Below are 20,344 nucleotides of genomic sequence, written 5' to 3' on the forward strand. Positions count from 1 at the left end.
ATCAAAATACTTCTTGTATATGTTATGCATATGCATTTATATGTAGCTCTTAATAAAGTCAATATAATTAACTGGCAGAACAGGAATATTCCAGAGCGTGAAAATTAAGTACACCAGATTATGGCTAGTTGTTACGTTTTTCCAATATCAGGAGTAAAATCCATGCTACGAGGAGGATTTTTCAAGAACTCAGGCAGGTTCATAAACACATTTGCTCTGACAGCATTCATTCCCCTGCCACATTCAAATTCTGCAATACAGAATTAGTGAATTTAACGCAGCAACTCTGTGTACTCTCTGGGTTGGGCTCCTAGCTCCATCACCAGCGTCTCTGGGCTCCTGGAAGGCATGCTAAAAAGCACATTCTGAAGAGAAAATCATAGAATCATAGAATCATGGAATCCCAGACTGGTTTAGGTTGGAAGGGACCTCCCAGCCCATCCAGTGCCACCCCCTGCCATGGGCAGGGACACCCTCCACTAGCCCAGGTTGCCCAAAGCCCCATCCAACCTGGCCTTGAACACTGCCAGGGAGCCAGGGGCAGCCACAGCTTCTCTGGGCACCCTGGGCCAGGGCCTCAGCACCCTCCCAGGGAAGGATTGCTGCCTCCCATCCCATCTCCATCTCCCCTCCTGCAGCTTCAGGCCATTCCCCTTGGCCTGTCCCTCCCTGCCCTTGGCACCAGCCCCTCTCCAGCTTTCCTGGAGCCCCTGCAGGGACTGGAAGGGGCTCCAAGGTCTCCCCGCAGCCTTCTCTTCTCCAGGCTCAACCAGCCCAACTCTCTCAGCCTGAGGTCTCCAGAGCAGAGGTGCTCCAGCCCTCGCAGCATCTCCGTGGCCTCCTCTGGCCTGGCTCCAACAGCTCCGTGTCCTTCTTGTGCTGGGGACCCCCGAGCTGGACGCAGCACTGCAGGGGGGTCTCAGCAGAGCGGAGCAGAGGGGCAGAATCCCCTCCCTCGACCTGCTGCTCACGCTGCTGGACACGCAGCCCAGGACACGGGTGGCTTTCGGGGCTGCCAGCGCACCTTGCCGGCTCATGGGGAGCTTCTCGTCCCCCAACAGCCCCAGTCCTTCTCCTCAGGGCTGCTCTCCATCCATTCCCTGCCCAGCCTGGAGTTGTGCTTGGGATTGCCCTGACCCACGTGCAGGACCTTGCCCTTGGCCTTGTTGAACTTCATGTGGTTCACACAGTCCCATCTCTCCAGCCTGTCCCGGTCCCTCTGGATGGCATCCCTTCCCTCCAGCGTGTCAACCCACCACACAGCTTGGTGTTGTCGGCAAACTTGCTGAGGGTGCACTCGATCCCACTGTCCATGATTCCACTTCTCCTCCCCCAACACCCATGAGTCCTCCTCTGGGCTGCTCTCAATCCATTCTCATGAACATAAATGGTGGAAATAGACTCTAGAATTTCTGTTGCTGTATTCTAGAATCATAGAATCATAGAACATTGGACAGGCTGGGCAGGGAATTGGCCAAGGCCAATTGTCTGAGGTTCAACAAGGCTCAGTGCCGGGTCGCACTTGGGTCGCACCAACCCCAGGCAATGCTACAGGCTTGGGGAAGAGTGGCTGGAAAGCTGCCTGGAGGAAAAGCACCTGGGGCGTGTTGGTCGACAGCCCGCTGAATGCGAGCCAGCAGTGTGCCCAGGTGGCCAAGAAGGCCAACACCATCCTGGCTTGTATCAGAACTAGCATGGCCAGCAGGACCAGGGCAGTGATTGTCCCCCTGTACTCGGCTCTGGTGAGGCCACACCTCGAGTTTTTTGTACAGTCTTGGGCCCCTCACTCCAAGAAGGACATTGAGGTGCTGGCATGTGTCCAGAGAAGGGCAACCAAGTGGTGAAGGGTCTGGAGCACAAGTCTGATGGGAGCGGCTGAGGGACCTGGGGGTGTTGAGCCTGGAGAACAGGAGGCTGAGGGGAGCCCTGGTCACTCTCTGCAACTACCTGGAAGGAGGGTGCAGCCAGGCAGGGGGTGGTCTCTTCTCCCAAGTAACAAGCAAAAGCACAAGAGGAAACGGCCTCAAGTTTCCTGCCAGGGCAGGTTTAGATTGGAGATTAGGAACAATTTCTTCACCAAAAGCATTGTCAAGCCCTGGGACAGGCTGCCCAGGGAAGTGGTGGAGTCCCCATCCCTGGAGGGACTGAAAAGACGTGGAGATGTGGTGCTTGGGGACATGGTTTAGTGGTGGGCCTGGCAGGGTGAGGTTAATGGTTGGACTCGATGATCTTTAAGGTCTTTCCCAATGTAAATGATTCCATGATTCTATAAAAGCAACATTTATCCTATAAAGAAATACGGCCACACCACATAACACACACATCCTCAAGAGCAGCCAACACCAGCACATGTCTGTTATTCACTTGTCCCAGATCAGCTGCAGATCAAGAACCATAAAGACAAATTATTTTAAATAGTAAATTGAGGAAAACTGCAATCTGGTTTTAAACACTTCGCTAACAGCCAAGAGAGAAAATTCAATCGAAAATATTATTGTAGGGACTGACCTGGTCATCTTTAGATAGAACGCAGACCTGGCCTTGTGGTCATAAATTAAGTTATCAACCTTTACTGCTGTATTCTAGTGTCCATCAGCATTCTAGCTGATGGTGTGAGAGCATCCTTCTGCAGCAGGTCATCACCACGATCTCACTTCAAGGTCAGGAAATTCCCATCCCTGGAAACACTCAAGGCCAGGTTGGACGGGGCTTTGGGCAACCTGATCTAGTTGAAGATGTCCCTGCTCATGGCAGGGGGGTTGGACTAGGTGAGCTCTAAAGGTCCCTTCCAATCCAGATTCTATCAAAATGTAAGCAGTAAGGATGAGTTTCTCAAGGCTGCAAAGCAAAAGGGCATCAGAGCTGAGCTGCGGACAGCGGGTCTCTCACTCCCGGTGCTGACCTGGGTGTTTCTCACCCCACTTTCCCCCCTTAAGGAACGTTTTCGATTCCCACAGGCCCAACAGACAGTACAGAGAGTACTGGGCTGGCTATTCAGAAACGTGAAAAGCAGGAGACAAGCGTTAGGATTCGGAAGGACAGTGAAACACCATGCCCTTCTCACGCAAGCCAGCCCCTTTTTTGTCAGAAACTGGGCTCAGGCTGCTGACAGAACAATTACTGAAAGTAATTATTTTCTCGTTGGGTAAACACTCCAGTACAATATGCATCTGTTTTTAGAGCCAGCCTATGTCCATAAATTATCTAACTGAATTAGTGCTGCCTTCCAGAAGCCCGAGCTGGTTGGGGGGGTGGGGTGGGGGGAAGGAGCTTGCATTTTGGCCGAGCTGTTGTCATGAGAAGTAGCGGGGCTCCTTCTTGAGGCACAAGGACACAATCTTGGCGGGGGTCCAGCGCTAGGCTAGAATCGGAATTCATTATTCATGATAAAGTGGGAGGCAAATCTTTTGATTTATTGGCAACAAGCAGCACAAACACCAGATGCCTTCCAGCAGAACTGCACACGCATGGAGTGAAGGAAACGCCCCTCCTGGTCCTTTTTAGGCAGATCCGAGTCCCAGAGAAAATTTGCTAACTTGGTTCCACACTTTAGATAAAAATTTTTCACTTCACCTTTGCGATATTGCTTTGTGCCCAAAGAGAGAAATCCATCCTTGCTAGTCTCTGTTTTCTTGGTATATAAACAAAAAGCTACCTGGATAATCCAGGCAGAAAACAAACCAGACCTGCCAGAAATCATCCTTATGACAAATTGCCCACATACATGCAGCAACACCAAAAGTCAGAGCTATAATTCTGCCATGGGATTTTGATAACCCCTTCCAGGCAATTTGTAATTCAATCCCTGTCTGTATCTCTTCTATATCGTCTCACCACTCCCTCGACTGTGTATCTGATCATTGCTATTCTTAATTTCACTGCTCAGTGACTACGAAGCTTTTCCCACACCATCCCATCTAAACAAAATAACCTCCGAGTGAATGCGCTCAGGGATCTCTGTCCCTTCTCCTTCATGCTGCAGCGACGTTTGTCACGGAGGCTCTTGGGCGCCATTCAGTTTTTAGAGTACAAACTCAGCCCTTTGTGAGCAAGCAGCAAAAAAAAATCCATCAGAAAAAACCCCCAGTCAAGTCTCAATTATCATCCAGATTGCAAATTAAGACCGTTCAGCCATTATTTGGGCACTACCCAGCTGTGACAGTGTTAGGGTTCTTCTCCCCAGTGACACGAAGCACCAGCACTGTTCAGGCCAAACCCTCCCTCGATTGCTCCATAAAAATGTATTTATTTGTTTTTCAAAGGCAAACACCCAATTATCATCTTACAGCCCAAGGTATATGTTTTGTGTTACCTCTTTTAGGTCTCCCTTCGTCTCCTCTCTCCGGCATAATTGAGAATTGACTGTAGCTTGTTCCATTTCCCATGTTTCACATTTTTTTGGCTAAGCAAGGATAAGTTCTCTGCCGTGAATTCATAGCAGTGTAGTTTTGATACTGCTGTGGAAGGGAGCATGTAGCTAATGACTCCTTCTGAAAAGCCAGCAAAGAAACAGATGACAACTCTGCCATTCAAATGAGATCAGTGTGGACACCCTGTTACGATGAACGGGAGAGTTCTCACCTCTCTTCGGACCAGAAAACAAAGGTAGAGTGAGCCCCAGCTCAGAGGAGATTTTAACTGGGTACAAGAGTTAGGAAAAACTTTCTTTTTTTTGTTACCTCTTAAATTCTGCAAAATTTAACCTGCCATTAGGCAGGTGAACTTTGATTCAAAAAAGTAGCCAGTGACTAGTCTCACACATTGCTTTGATGATGGCGTCAGGTATTCCTTTGATGTGATCTTGTTTATTCACAAAGAATTTTCTGTAAGTTGGGTTTTCCTCAGCACGGCAGAACTCAAATGGGAAGGATGGTTTGCTGGCTCACAGTTTTCCCGTCAAGCTGCTGGCCTACGAGCGCTCTCTCTAGTCCTTCTCTCTCAGCCATCGCTTTGGCTTTCTGCTGCTTTTCTGCTGGTTCTGCTGCGTCTTTTCACACATGCTCATGACCTCAAGAAAATACTCAGTCCCCTCGATATGCATTCAGACTGCAGCACAACTCATTTCCTCTCCCAGACTGCCTTTGCAAAACCCTGTATTTTGGGAAATCACTCCTGCTGGTTTAGGAATCTCATTTTACATAGTTTTCATTACTTCTGACATTCGTTTTATATGAAGAGTGGCTGTTAACGCCCGTGAGCTCCAAGAATTCATCTAATCTGAAGAATAACTATACCTAACACAGCCTGGGGGGTCAGAGATTTTTATCTTGGTTCCCTATTCTGCTTTACAACCCTGCACACTGGTCAGGCAGGGTCTGCCTGAGCCTGTAGGCTGCAGGGAAGGTAGATCATCTTGCATCGCATTCACATGAGATTCCCTCCCTCAACCGACTAGACGTTCACTCACAGTTGGCTGAGCATGGTCTTCATCAGCCGCCCAAAACAAAGCTTGGCATCACAGCGGGGCGCTCTGACGACTTTGCCATTGTGCTGCCGTTGACAGGCACCCAACACCTGCCCAAAACACCCATTAGCTGCCGCTGCCGCCTCCACCGAAAGCGTACGCTTGAGGAACACTCAAGCATGAAAGGTGGTCCTACTGTTCCTACCACAGCCAGGGAGCCGGGTGAAGTGCTGAAGACCCAATCGCCAGGAAGCTGCCCAGAAGCCAAGGGTGGAGGATGCAATATTTAGATGGGACATGAGGAAGCATTTCTTTATCGAGAGGGTGGTCTGGCTGGAACAGGCTTCCTGGAGAGCTGGTCGATGCCCCAAGCCTGTCAGTGTTCAAGAGGCATTTGGAGAACACCCTTAACAACAGGCTTTAACTTGGTCAGCCCTGAATTGGTCAGGCAGTTGAACTTGATGATCATTGTAGGTCCATTCAACTGGAACAGTCTAGTCTAGTCTATATAGACCCTTAGCAGGAGGACTTCTGGGAAGGGGCTTCAGAGGGGACTCTGTCGGCAGTGTGTCCACACAAAAGAAGCACCGGGATATCATTTTGTGAGTGGGAAGCTGGGTCGGCACCTGAAACGGCACACCTGCGTTGCTGAATAATCATTACAGACAAGACTACACACTAGCAATTACTTTCAGCTTAAGTGATATTAAAGGGAGATCCTTGATAAACAAGCAAATCTCATAGAATTCATTTCTCTCCTTGCAATAATCCTCTATAATTACGGATAAATGCCAGATTTGCTAGAACACTCGGCATTAAAATATTCTCCATTGCACAAATGGATAGAGGCTCAAATCTCACTTAGGAGAAGAAAAGAGTCAGTGTGCTTACTGTATCATTAGCAACTCAGAATTATTTGCATCTGGTTGTCAGCTGCATCTACAGCTCAACGCTGGAACAAGGGACTTCTAAAGTCTTCAAACAAGGCTTGTCCCACTTCTGACACTGGGTCATGGCCAGCACAAGGGAACCCTAAACCTCACAGAAAGCTTTGGGAGCTGCTAAATAGAAACATTTAGCGCATCTGATAAATAATAACAGGACATTCCTTTGCAACAAGAGGCATTTTGTCAAAATACTTAGTTAAAAGCCTCAAAGAACTCTACCCAAAACAGTGCTAGAGTTTGGAAACATACCACAGAAAGAGGGTGAGGTGGAAACTGGAAAACTCTTTGAAGTACTGCAGTATCCTAGGACTAGGGGACGCGGATTAAAAAATGATTCATAAAAGGCTTGTGCTCAGGCACTGGGAACTTTGTGGAACACCCCGGAGGAGCGGTGGGTCCGGCAAAGTTAATCACATTGAGAAAGAGCCTACATGAGTGCACAACTGCTTAGCCAAATAATCACTCGGCTGGGGTAATTCATGGGTTGATTGTTCCTGTGCACAGGGCTAAACGCGGCTCTATCAGTTCTTCACCTAAAGTACAATCTGGATACTTTCATTGTGGCTCAATTGGTTCCCAAGGTTTTTGTTGGCACAGCGAAGAGGAATCTCCTCTGCTCTGCACATTCGGTTGGGTGAGAGTCTGCGCAGCGTTTTTCACAGGGACTCGCACAAGAACTAGGCAATGGTCATGCTAATCCATTACTTGTTCACCAGGCTCAGATTAATGATCGAATTACCAGTTTCACAACTTAGTGCACATCAGCTGAATTGAGGTAACTGCTGTGAGCCCGTGAAAAATGAGAGAACGTATTAACCAAGACTTAAACAAGAAATGAGTCAAACTGCACACAGGTGACTACCGCAGGCTCCTTGCTATTGCTCCTACTGATGCTTGTCAACGCACAGAAATTTGCCCACAGATCTAAGATTCTGAAATATCCAATGCCAGATGTGTCAAAGGAAAATATAGGGCAGGCTTAACACAAGTTGATGTGCAAAGCTATATTTGGAGTGGAAATGCCTTTTTTTTAGTCAGTTGCTGACCAGATAATCCTGGAAGCCCAAGAACTGATGGATCTAGGCACTCTATCCCAGGCAGTGTAGATGCAAATACTACTGATTACTTAAATAGGAAACATAATCTCCATTTTAAAAAAGCCAAAAAAAAAAAAAAAAGACCCGGGGAACTACCGACTGGTCAATCTCACATCTGTGCCCAGCAAAATCATGCTCAGGCACATGGAAAAGAAGGAGGTGATTGGTGACAGCCAACACGGCTTCACTAGGGGCAAATCGTGCCTGATAAATTTGGTGGCCTTCTATGATGGGGTTACAGCGTCAGTGGATAAGGGAAGGGCAACGGATGTGATCTACCTGGGCTTGTGCAAAGCATCTGACACTGTCCTGCACAACATCCTTGTCTCTAAATTGGAGAGACATGGATTTGATGGATGGACCACTCAATGACTAAGAAATCGGCTGGATGGTCGCACTCAAAGAGTTGTGGTCAACGGCTCAATGTCCAAGTGGAGAACGGTGATGAGTGCCGTTCCTCAGGGGTCAGTACTGGGACCGGCACTGTTTAACATCTTTGTCAGCGACATGGACTGTGGGATCGAGTGCACCCTCAGCAAGTTTGCCAATGACACCAAGCTGTGTGGTGGGTCGACACGCTGGAGGGAAGGGATGCCATCCAGAGGGACCTGGACAGGCTGGAGAGGTGGGACTGTGTGAACCGCATGAAGTTCAATGTGTTGGGTTTGCGTGGGAAGGTTTTGGTAGCGGGTGGGGGCTACAGGGGTGGCTGCTGTGAGAAGCTGCCAGAAGCTTCCCCTGTGTCTGACAGAGCCAATGCCAGCCGGCTCCAAGACAGACCCGCCCCTGGCCAAGGCCGAGCCAATCAACGCCTCTGTGATAACATATTTAAGAAGGGAAAAAAAAACAGTTGGGAAAAGCTTTTGCAGCTGGAGAGAGGAGTGAGAAGATGTGAGAAACTCTGCAGACACCCAGGTCAGTGCAGAAGGAGGGGCAGGAGGTGCTCCAGGCGCCGGAGCAGTGATCCCCCTGCAGCCCGTGGAGAAGACCATGGTGAAGCAGGCTGTCCCCCTGCAGCCCTTGGAGGATGAGGGCGTGTAGAGATTCCACCTGCAGCCCGTGGAGGACCCCACGCCGGAGCAGGTGGAGGCACCTGAAGGAGGCTGTGGCCCGTGGGAAGCCAGGCTGGAGCAAGTCCCTGGCCGGACCGGTAGACCCATGGAGAGAGGAGCCCACGCCAGAGCAGGTTTGCTGGCAGGACTTGTGACCCTGTGGGGGACCCACGCTGGAGCAGTTTGCTCCTGAAGGTCTGCACCCCGTGGGAGGGACCCACGCCGGAGCAGTTGGTGAAGGACTGTAGCCCGTGGGAGAGACTCCATGTTGGAGCAGGGGAACGTTGAGAGGAGTCCTCCCCCTGAGGAGGAAGAAGCGGCAGAAACACCGCGTGATGAACTGACCGTAACCCCCATTCCCCGTCCCCCTGTGCCGCTGGGGGGGGCGGAGGTTGAAGCCGGGAGTGAAGTTGAGCCCGGGAAGATGGGAGGGGTGGGGGGAGGTGTTTTAAGAGTTGATGTTATTTTCTCATTGCTCTGCTCTGTTTTGCTTAGTAATAAATGAGATGAATTCCCTCTCTAAGTTCAGTCTGTTTTGCTCGTGATGATAATTAGTGAGTGAGCTCTCCCTGTCCTTATCTCGACCCACAAGCTTTTTGTTACACTTCTCCTCCTCATCATGCTGGGGGAGGGGTGAGCGAGCGGCCGTGTGGTGCCCTGCTGCCGGCTGGGCCTAAACCACGACATTCAACCAGGCCAAGGGCAAGGTCCTGCACGTGGGTCAGGGCAACCCCAAGCACAACTCCAGGCTGGGCAGGGAATGGATGGAGAGCAGCCCTGAGGAGAAGGACTGGGGCTGTTGGGGGACGAGAAGCTCCCCATGAGCCGGCAAGGTGCGCTGGCAGCCCAGAAAGCCACCCGTGTCCTGGGCTGCGTGTCCAGCAGCGTGAGCAGCAGGTCGAGGGAGGGGATTCTGCCCCTCTGCTCCGCTCTGCTGAGACCCCCCTGCAGTGCTGCGTCCAGCTCGGGGGTCCCCAGCACAAGAAGGACATGGAGCTGTTGGAGCCAGGCCAGAGGAGGCCACGGAGATGCTGCGAGGGCTGGAGCACCTCTGCTCTGGAGACCTCAGGCTGAGAGAGTTGGGCTGGTTCAGCCTGGAGAAGAGAAGGCTGCGGGGAGACCTTGGAGCCCCTTCCAGTCCCTGCAGGGGCTCCAGGAGAGCTGGAGAGGGGCTGGTGCCAAGGGCAGGGAGGGACAGGCCAAGGGGAATGGCCTGAAGCTGCAGGAGGGGAGATGGAGATGGGATGGGAGGCAGCAATCCTTCCCTGGGAGGGTGCTGAGGCCCTGGCCCAGGGTGCCCAGAGAAGCTGTGGCTGCCCCTGGCTCCCTGGCAGTGGTCAAGGCCAGGTTGGATGGGGCTTTGGGCAACCTGGGCTAGTGGAGGGTGTCCCTGCCCATGGCAGGGGGTTGGAACTGGATGGGCTGGGAGGTCCCTTCCAAACCATAACCCAAACCATTCTAGGATTCTAGGAAATGTTCTATAGTACATACATACTCTTACACTTGCACCCTCATTCAATCATCTAAATCTCTTTTCAGCCAGAAGATCCTTGAAGTGATAGAATTCTATTTCATCACAATTAATCCGTTCTTCCTCTTCTGTGCAAAACCCGCAGATTCCTCTCAATCTTGCAGCTCTATTTAAAAACTCTTCAACAAACTCTTGTCCTGATTCTTCCCATTACATCTGTGTAACATCCCCAAGTGTTACAGCCTATTTTATAGGCGGCCGCTAACACGCTCTGCCCGTGCTCTGCGCTGAAATGACACAAAGTAGTGCAGCTGCAACTGCAACTGGACCAAGATCAATCCAAGAAAAGCCAAAAGAACAGCAAGGTTGTTTGCAACCAGGTTGCTGAAGTATAAGACTTCCAAGCAGCTTGGAGCGCAGGCAGAGCTAGCTTGCAAAGGACGCAGACATACCCTATGTCACAGAAAAAGCGAAAGGGAAGAGATCAAGCTCTTACGCCTGCCTAGCCTGCTCGATGGGATCATAGTTGTCGAGGTAGTTGAATCGGATGGTGTCTGTAGGATGCCTGTCTGATGAACGCCATGGTGGGAGCTCTTTTTTCTCCTTGTTTTTCCTCCTTCCTGGCATAGAACGTTTTGCCTCTGGGATGTTGCTTCTTACTGGTTGCACATCAATAACTACAAACTCATCCTTTGAAGGAGTCTAATAAGAGACATTAAAAGAAGAAAATAAATTTTTAGCTTATAATGAAAATGAGATTTATTTTGCCTAACTTTAGACTTCTAAGAATTTGATATTAAGTCAAAATTAGTCCCTCCAGGTTCCAGTATGGTCAACGGACAGAAACAGGCACCCTAACAGTGCATGTCATCGCCCATGTCCCAAAATCTGTATTAAGATGAGCTGAGCTGCTCTCGAGATGAATTGGCTTCTCTCTATTGACTACAGAGAGAGTTTACAGGGGAGTTTGGTTAAAATTAGAGGGCTACACCCCACCTTTGCTTATCAGATTGAGGCAAGCTATCATATGGTCTATAAACTGGGGAAAAAGAGAGAACAGCCTTGTGTGCTGGAGTGGGAAATTTAGAGGATTACCCTAAAAGAATAGAAGAGTGAGACCTTGGTGACTGCTTCTCCTAACTAGTGAGATTTTCACTTCCCCCCTACCAGGGATGGACGATGGGAAAGCAGAGCGTGTGGCAACACGTGAGTTTAGATTCTAATTTAAAATGATGTATCTTTCGTGTTACTAGTGGGAGATTACAGAAAGAAAAAGAGGCGAAGGGGTTAGGAACCCAACCAGCCCCGTTTTCCCACTGGCCCTGAACATCTCTAGAGGTGGTAGGTATGTATGTACCTTTGGTCTCGTGACATGCAGCTCCTTCACCATCTCAATGTAATGTTTCTTCCAGATTCCTTGCTCAAAGGGGGTTGGAGAGAAGTTGATGTACCAGCCAAAACGCAGGCATTTCAGCATCCAGAGCTGATCCAGTTCAGACAGGTACTTCCAGTACCAGCTCACCTGTGAATGCCCAGTAAGTTGAAAACCTTTGGATTTCAAGCATCCAAAATTGCTGCTAGAGATTTCTGTGCTGTGGATGTAATTCCCCTATGTCCTTAAACTAGTAGAATTCTTCAGCACTGCTTATACTCCATTTAGACCTTTCATTAAACCATTTAAACCATTCAAGGACATGCTTAGTACCTGTGTTAGCTGATTTCCAGCACAGGGGGAAATATTCCAAAAATCACAGGTCAAGAGGAAAGATTTCGGCTCGTTTGGAGCAACTTCCTGCACTTGTACTCAGTAAGCCTACAGTAGTTGGAATAAACCCTTTGTTTCCACTGAGAAAACAGCATCAATAAACTCCCCAAGTCCGATAGACCCGTTCTGAACTTTTTCTCCCTACTCATACTCTGCTATTATACTCCATCACCAGATTGTGAACCAGATGTTGGGTTGGAACTAGATGATCTTTGAGGTCCCTTCCAATCCAACTCAAACCATTCTATGATTCTATGATTCTATGATCACAGTCACCTTGCATGCAACGCTCGGTCCAGCTTAAGGACAAACGTCATCTATTGGCACTGCCATGCTTATAACAGCAGCTGTCCAATGATATGACACAAGTAGCACTGGAAAGACCTTTCTCTCTAAGTAAGTAATTTCCTAACCTGTCTTCTCCCTGCCTGTGAATGAGTAGTGTGAGCTGCATCCACATAAAACATGAAATGCTGGAGAAAGATACTAGAGCAAGCTTTAAAGACACTGAGATTTTGATATATTCATAGTATTATATGGAGTACTGCGTTAGTGCGGTCATAATGTCACCAATATCTGAACTTATTACTTTGGAACTACTTTGGGCATCACCTCACAGCACTTTATCTCGTGTAAACATATTTTTTGAGTCTTAACCGCTGTGCTCAAAAGACTGAAGCCCTAGCCACTGTGCTCAAAAGCACATCTGTCACTTCTCTGCTTCTCCCCATCCAACGCTTTAACCTCAAGCATTTTAAAGGATCTGGTTTTCTTAAAGGCTCGTGTGCAGTTCTTTGCAACTAGCACAAACCAATACTTTTCAAAGCAACTAATGAATGCTGCACACGGTGCAAGGTACTTTAAAATAACGTGATTTTGAGAAAGTACCAAGCCTCCTTCTTGGGAAGAATCAGTCTTGTAAAATGCCACATTTTAAATGCTGAGCATCTAAAATTACTCTTCACTTTTGTAAATCTTGGTCAATTATCTGGCTTAATTTAGGATCTGTGGAAGTGTTGCATTCGGTCTCATGCGAGCGTGACTAAGCATTTGGCACCAGGCTGCCAAGCCAGAAGATATCCTTGCATTATGAACAGCCCTGGTATGTCCTTGCTGAAAACTAGAGCTGTTTTCTTTTTTTTTTTTAAATTAGCTTGACCTGACTTTCTGAACCTTAGGTACGTGTTGGCTTTTTTACCTGTGCACATCGACAGAGGCTCCGGGGGTCCAGGAAGGAAAAGATGTATAAAGACAGGACTCTAGGAAGCTTTGTGGTAAAATCTAGAGCCTCGGTGGGGATTCGATCCTGTAGCTGCTTGGCACAGAATTTCTGCTGTGACGGGGAGCAGCGTTCCAACAGGTCCACCAGGATCCTCCGCCTCTGACCATCTGTCCACTTGTCAAACTGAAAAAAGGAGTTTCAGGTTCTGAGAAACCGGAGATTCAGCTTCTTAAAATAAAGCACACATTTAAGGCAAGGGAAAATGCATAAGCAGCAGCTTCTGGTGACTCATTCAAGAGCAAAGCACGTAGGAACTGGGAACAAATGGAGAGGCTACATTAAAAGAAACTCTGAAGCCACTTAACATATGGTTTATAATCCTCAAAGGATCCAGGATGGCCTAGTCCAGGACACACTCATGCTCACAAGACTCTTTACTCCTGGGACCTGCTCCGAGACTTGGCTTCCCTCGTGGTGGTTACAGGATCAGGTCCCACCTTACAATGAGTTCACTGCTGATTCCTCATCAGTCCGGCCACTTCTATGGCCCCCACTACTGCAGTATTTGAGTGCCTCACAATTTGTAAAGTATTTATTCTCACAGTCCCACTGTAGAGGAGAGAAATCCCCACTACAGAGAAGCAGAGCAAAGCGAAACTAAATCAGCTGCCCATGTCTCACAAGGAAAATCTGCGGCACAGACCCGGCAGCGCAATAACAAAGATTTTTCACGGCATTTCTATGCTTATAACAGGTATCTAACGAGGAAGATTAAAACAGTTGCGGGAAGAAATGAGCACTTAGGTAACCACACACGCACGTATCGCTTTGCCACGATGGCAACAACAACGCAGCATTGAGCGGAGTGGGGCAGAGCTGTGTAAACAGAGCGGGAGCAACGGTGGCGGTGGCTGGTGTTTAACTTGCGTTGATAGCAGACGATGGAAAGGGCCCTGTCAGCAGGAATCTCCTGGGAGGAGACTGACCTCATCGCCCCAATCTGCGCAATCTGTCTCAAAACCTGCAAAAGCGGTCCTGGCTGCAGGGCAGCGCAGAGTGCCAGCAGGGAGGAAATGTCAGAGGACCACAGCGGCTGCAGGCAGGATCGGCAGGAATTCCCGGTGGGAGCTGCCCGCAGCAGAACCGCAGGGTTAAAGATGGCTTTCCGGAGGTGAAGGACAGATTTTGGAGAAGTCCTGCTTCCTCCTGCATCCTAGCACAGCAAGAGCAGCCTCGACCTAAACTCAACTTCTTTCCAAAGGGAAAACTGAACGGGTTGGGGAATTCCCCTGTTTGGGGAATGCTGCTTTCCCCTCTTTGTTTCTCACGCGTTGGCCATCCCCACAGCACACGCTGTGCTTTCACGAGATTGTTTCCTGAAGCCTTTCCACAGCTGACAACTTGCTCTCCACAGGTCAAATCACAGCACATTCATTTTTGCATTTAACCTCAGGGGCATTCAAAGTCCTTATTTAAATGTGACCTCCAAAATTTAAAAAAAAAAGAAAAAAAAGAAAAAACATGCATTTATTCCATTTTTTTTTTTTAATTATAATGGGTAAATGGTTTAACGTCCAATGTCCCTTCTTTTCCCTTTCAGAACAAAACAGACTAGAAATTCAGGTTTGGTTTTTTTTTTCTCTGCTTCCTCCCCCCCCCCAAAAAATCTATTGTCAAGTGGAAGACTGGCAGAATAATAGTTTAAAATACACTGTGTGGATGAAAGGTAATTGAGAAGTAATTTCTTTCCAGATCATTTTAAAGAACCCTTTGTTTCTTTCTTTATTTTTACTTGGATGTATTTAATTCCAGTACTGAAGAATAAACTCTAAGAAGTAAATAGCTCTTCTCCTCCTTACAAACACCTCTGCAAGAAGGTCAGCATGAAGAAAGAGTGGAATTGGCATTCCTGAGATCCCGGAGAGACAACAGACCAAAGAGAAAAAAGCTCCCAAACGTCCATGCCTTTTCAGACACGCACAGTCAATTAAGGAATACACCCTTTCCCTCTCACCCCTGTTTTGCATATAACTTTCACCTCTAATGACATTGAGCAGAGTACTAAGGAAAAACTGAAGCAGGACCTTCGGATTTGGGGCTCAGAAACACGTTCCCCTAGAATAAAATCAGACAAAGGTGTAGCAGAGGGGGACGGGCAGAACCTTCTCACCCCCAGCTTGATGTGAAAGGCTTCCTCTGTCACATGGTGAAGGGAGAAAGCTTCTGCTACACAGACATCCCATTCATGATCACAGCTACATCCTCTTCTCATTAAAACAATCCGCAATCACCAATTTGCAAAGATAAATTTCTCCCATACACGTTCCAGAGACAAGGGGGTAACCGGGTTACTCTCTTCCACACAAAGAGATTAAGGGAACTGATCGAAGCAAATCTAGCTTCTCTTTTGAGGAGACAGACTATTTGCTCCTATTTAACTCTTCCCATTCTGCCATGGGTTTCACAACAAAGCGATTCCTTCCAGCGCCCTCGGCCTGTGCTTACGCTCTAAGGGAAACTCCATTTAAATCAGCGCCATACAGTCAGGAGCATGGGAACACGCAGCTTCTTCTCCAGGGCATTCAGCAGCAGCCAAGTAGTTAAGTAGGCATAATTTGTCTCTTTTCCAGTATTAACAGGCATGTCCCCATCCTACATTTGGCTGCCTTTCTCCACAGTTGCTCCCCTTGCATCTGATTACAGCAACCCAACCAGTTGGACCGGATTCCCCTTTTCAAGGTGCTGCACCTTCTCTAGCCGCAGCTAGGAACATTTTTTTTTTCCTTTTCTGTGCCTTTCCTGGAGCCCTGGTGAACAATGTCTCCCCGGGGACTGTATGACATAAGGCTATGCTGGCAACGCAGAGTGCTCAGTCCCTGCTTCTGCGATCAGTTTACAATTAATCCGTGAGTGCACGCACACAAATAACACAGCCTGACACCAAGGGGAGAGCCCAGGACCTCAGTGCCAAAGTACAGAGGCTCTGCCGCTTAACCTAAAGAGGCCCCTCTCTGTTGTAGGAGACAGGTTGTTTTACTGACTTTAGCTACTCACTGAAATGGGACGTGATCCTCATCTCCAAACCAGCACATCGACACGAGTTCACCGGGTTACAATCACACGCAGGCATCCCTGCGCTCTGCAAATGTAGGACCGAATTCTCCGGTCAACGAGGCTGTTTTGCAGAATGGCTTGTGAGCAGATGGAGATGATTCACCTAGGGAGAAGCGATTTTCCCCTCCCTCCCCAGCCATCTTCTCACAGTCCTGATAAAGGGATTTGTTGGAGACATGGGACCTGGGTGAGAAGAGAAGGGATGAAGCAGACAGGCACCTGGTATCCCTAAGATATACTAGTCCACGCCACAAAATCCTAAACACCTCTGCTGCCAAGCTGCTCCTTGTCAGCAATTAGCAACTAGCCCCCAGGACCTGTTCCGTTTTGTGTTCGCCACTGTACTTAAACAACTAAACCTGAAATTTTGCAAGAGGAACTCCCGGGAAAACTGCTAAGGCAGGCAAGCCGGCAGCCTGGTGACATGAAGCAGCCCGAGGCAGGAGCCATTGCTCCTCAACCTTGGCACCTACCATGGGGTCAGCTCCTGGCTGAAGAGGTGTCTATAGGTGGGGGTCTGCAGGGACTAGGGATGGGGTTCAGCTGTCCGAACATCGGTGCCCTGTGTTGTGGGCTATCCTGCAAAAAAACTAGAGTTGCCACTCCAGGAGCGACAGTTGCCTGCAAGTCCCGCATCATACTGCCGTGATACGAGAGACCAAGAGGCAGATAACGAGACCGAGAGGTAGATAATGCATATGTCCACACTATCATACTCTCACCCTTCCAAACAAGGTGGTTGGATCCAAGCTGTGTATTTGGCATGGTTTCTGGCCCAGGCTAATGTCCAAATTGTGTCTGAACAACGTCTGGAAGAGTGCTACCGGCCCAGGCCAAAATCTTGCCAGGGAACGTGCTAACAATTTCATAGTGTGGATGAGCAAGTTCCAGTACCTGGGAACACTCAGATGTGCTGTATAAATTACCAGCAGAAGATGTAGCCCACAGGGTGAGCTGAATCACTGTCTGGGCTCCCCTGTCTACATCTCATTTGGCTATAACGGAACCTGAGACGCTCAGATCACCTGGAGACACTGAAGCTTAGGTGTCTTAACCTACAAGTTCAACCCCAGCTTCATTGTCAACTTATTACCCTGGGTGTCAGCATGATAGCAATGAGCATTAAGGCAGAACAAAATGCTTTTATGTTTTTTAAATTAATGGGAGGAATTTTTGGCTTGCAGAACACAGCGGAAAGGGAGGCTGAGAGGCCGCATGTCAAGGCATCTGCCCGGCGTGCAATACAGAATAAAAGCAAGTAGAATAAAGCAGAAAAATTAACAGAGGGATGTTAACCCTTTCACAGTTTAACCATCCAAAGGGTTTCAACTGAAAGACAGCAGCACAATTTCTCTTTTATATATATCTGGATAATATTAGGGTAAAGGAGTTGCTGTGAAGGAGATTCATCGCAAATGCCTCCAGGAGGATCAAAGCCTGCAAACACTCATGCATGGGAACAGCCACGTTAGAGAGGCAGTCTGCTGGCGCTACACACCACCACTGCTTCCACTCTGTGCAGCAATAATACTTTGCGGAGCTGAGCACAATCTGAGACAGCCAAAAAATTGCAGAGGGTCCCACTGCGCGTCTCGGATACTGCAGGTGACAGCACAGCCAGACCCGAGCCCTTTGGGGCTGCCCGGGAGCGCAGAAACAGAGAAATGAAATCCCTTCAGGTCAGCTAGTTCATTGTTTCTCAACCTGTGCTTCATGGACCACAACAGCCTGGAAGACATCAAAGATGTTCTGTGACACAACTGCAAAAAATTAACTAAATGAAAACGCACAGACATAGTCCCTGAATGCATGCAAATAAAATCAGGAAGAATAAAATAAACAATGAGCATCCGAAGTTTAAGCTAATCCTTATTTGGCTGTAAAGGAAAACCACGGTGGCAATGCCACACGAGGCAACCTGTTCTGCTTTCCCAGAAGGTCAGATGGTCCTTCAGCGTTAAAAGGTTGAGAAACACTGAGCGAGTTCAGCTCCTGCCCCAAGGCGGGATCCACTCTACCTAAACCATTCCTGACACGTGTTTGCCTAACCTGTTCTCAACAGAGTCCAGCAGTGGACATTCCACCCCTAGCTCCTAGGCAAGCTATTCCAGCAGTGAATTATCCGTAGCACTGGATTTTGCTGGTGTCTGAATTGTGTCTCCATCACTGCAATTCAAGCCCATGTTTTCTTGGCCTATACAATGTGAACAGAGAGATCAGATCATTCCCTTCCTCTTTTTGGACATTTTTGTGTGTCATTGGAAAGATGTTATTATGTCTTTTTTCCATCTCCCCTTCAGCAAAGGGATCGTTTTCATATTTTCTGGGTCTGAGACTGTTCTCACATATGACTTGTTCTCAGAAGTATCTCCCGTTGGTCCTCAGCTTTCTCAAAATGCAGGGACCAGAACTGGGGATGGCTCTGCCTTTGAGACAGCTCTTTGGGATATTTCCCTTTATTACGATTATAAGACTCTGTCAGCTTATATTCAGTTTGTGATCTGCCATAATTCCCAGCAATTTTTTTTTTTGCAGAGCTGCCACTGGGTTTTCTCAGATCTGCAGTTTTTGTAAATGTCATTCTCACATGCAGCACTTTTTACTTGTCCTTATCAAACTGCAGGTCATTTCAATCTGATTTCTAATCTCCAAAGTTCCTGAAATCCCTCCAAGCCTACTATCATCTGCAGATGAGTATGTACTTTCCATTCCATCATCCAGATATTACTGAAAACATTTAACAGTTCTGAACTTAGGACAGACTTCAGCCTTCCAGTTTCATAATAAATCATTTACAATTACACTGAATATGGGTTCCCAGCCATACAAACCCACCCTTCAGCAGCTTCACCTAGTCCAGACTTCCTGAGAGCACTATGAGAAGGTCACATGAATCGATGTGAAAAGTCCTGCCCAGAGCACTGTGATTTCTTGACACGGTGTCTCCCAAACTCAGAGTGCTCCAGGCTTTGCATACCACATATTATAATGTCACAGGCTTTGAAGGGAGTTAAGAGCAGCTTTTGTGCTTTCTGCACCCTTTTCATTCGTATGATGGATGACAGAGGCACAAGGAGAATTAGCTCTGAAGAAGCGTGATGAGAGCTACTGATCTAGTGTCATATGAAAGGTCAGAAATTTAACCTTTCAGAAGATGATTCAGCACTCTTACGTGTGTTTGCAGGAAGGTTGTTTCCAGATTTTGGCTCTTTCAGTGGGGGTTCCAATGAAAACAGTTTTGCCCTTTTGCCATGGTATATCCCATGGGCATTTTACAACATCCAACAATTTTCAAGAGAGAGGTTTTAGGTCTGCCAGTTACTATCATGCTAAAAGATGTTTTTTGAAGAATAATCATTCAATTCTTTTGTTTTCTTGCTATCCATGAAATTCCTTATTATCAAAATGCATGCATACACATCAACAAGTTATGGAAAGGATATTTCCTATAAAGATGAATAATCCTTCTGAGCTTAAAATCAAAATACTTTCTGTAAAGGCCAGTTCATATGCAAAAAAATTTCCATGAGTGACCTATTAGGCATAAAGAATAAGCATCATAGTTCAAATAAAATTACCGTGCAAATGCTCTTTATCAAAGAGTGCTGATAAGGAGCATCATTTCTGTATTTCTGTTTAGCTTGTGTATCACATGTGACCACGTAACTGGTTCTTTGGTTCCATTTATAAAGACGTGCACAGAGCTCAACCATACAGTTACTACCAAGCCACATCATTAATACTGAATTCACTCATTTATTGCAATAAAGTCCCTGTGCCCGTATTCCTGTTTACATAGGAGGCCGAGCAGATTAAGCTGCTTGCCCACAATGGCCTGTAAATGGATTTTGCCTTATAAAAGAGAAAGCACGAAGCAATATTTAAGGGGTGAGCTTAGGGCTTGGGGCAAATCTTGTGCCATTGCATGCTCTGCCACCAGTTTCCTGGGTAGGTCAATTAGAGTTTTCATTTCAAGCAGGCAGCTATGATTCCCTTCAGAGGCTATGGAAAGAAACAGGCATCTCTAGAGGACTGTTCTTTTATCCTACAGTAAGTGAGATTAATAACCCTCTGGAAGTACCACTTTCGCTCTGTTGACTGTAGAAGGAGCCTGTGATGACCAAACCAGCCAGGCTTAAATGCGATGTTTCAGACATACACACCTCGCCAGAGAAACCCCATCCCGAATGGCTAACTTGCAATCATTTGTGGTTGGGGCAGACAAATCCTATCTCATGTCTTCCTGTGCCTCATTTTTTCATCTGCAAAACA

At 47.7% G+C, this 20,344-nt stretch overlaps 1 protein-coding gene across 3 annotated transcripts in view; it reads right to left on the minus strand.

Annotated features, from left to right (window-relative positions):
• Positions 1–20,344, minus strand: part of FBXO16 (F-box protein 16) — a 45,403-nt gene that overhangs the window by 10,845 nt on the left and 14,214 nt on the right. For all 3 annotated transcript variants that reach the window (XM_075750329.1, XM_075750330.1, XM_075750328.1), the window contains exons 4-6: positions 12,935–13,141; positions 11,329–11,493; positions 10,468–10,673 (exon numbers count right to left, since the gene is read on the minus strand). In XM_075750329.1, coding sequence (XP_075606444.1) covers positions 10,468–10,673; positions 11,329–11,493; positions 12,935–13,141 — 578 coding nt within the window. The remainder of the gene's footprint in view (positions 1–10,467; positions 10,674–11,328; positions 11,494–12,934; positions 13,142–20,344) is intronic.

This window comes from Balearica regulorum, chromosome 3 (genome assembly GCF_011004875.1).
Source record: "Balearica regulorum gibbericeps isolate bBalReg1 chromosome 3, bBalReg1.pri, whole genome shotgun sequence".
Lineage (NCBI taxonomy): Eukaryota > Metazoa > Chordata > Aves > Gruiformes > Gruidae > Balearica > Balearica regulorum.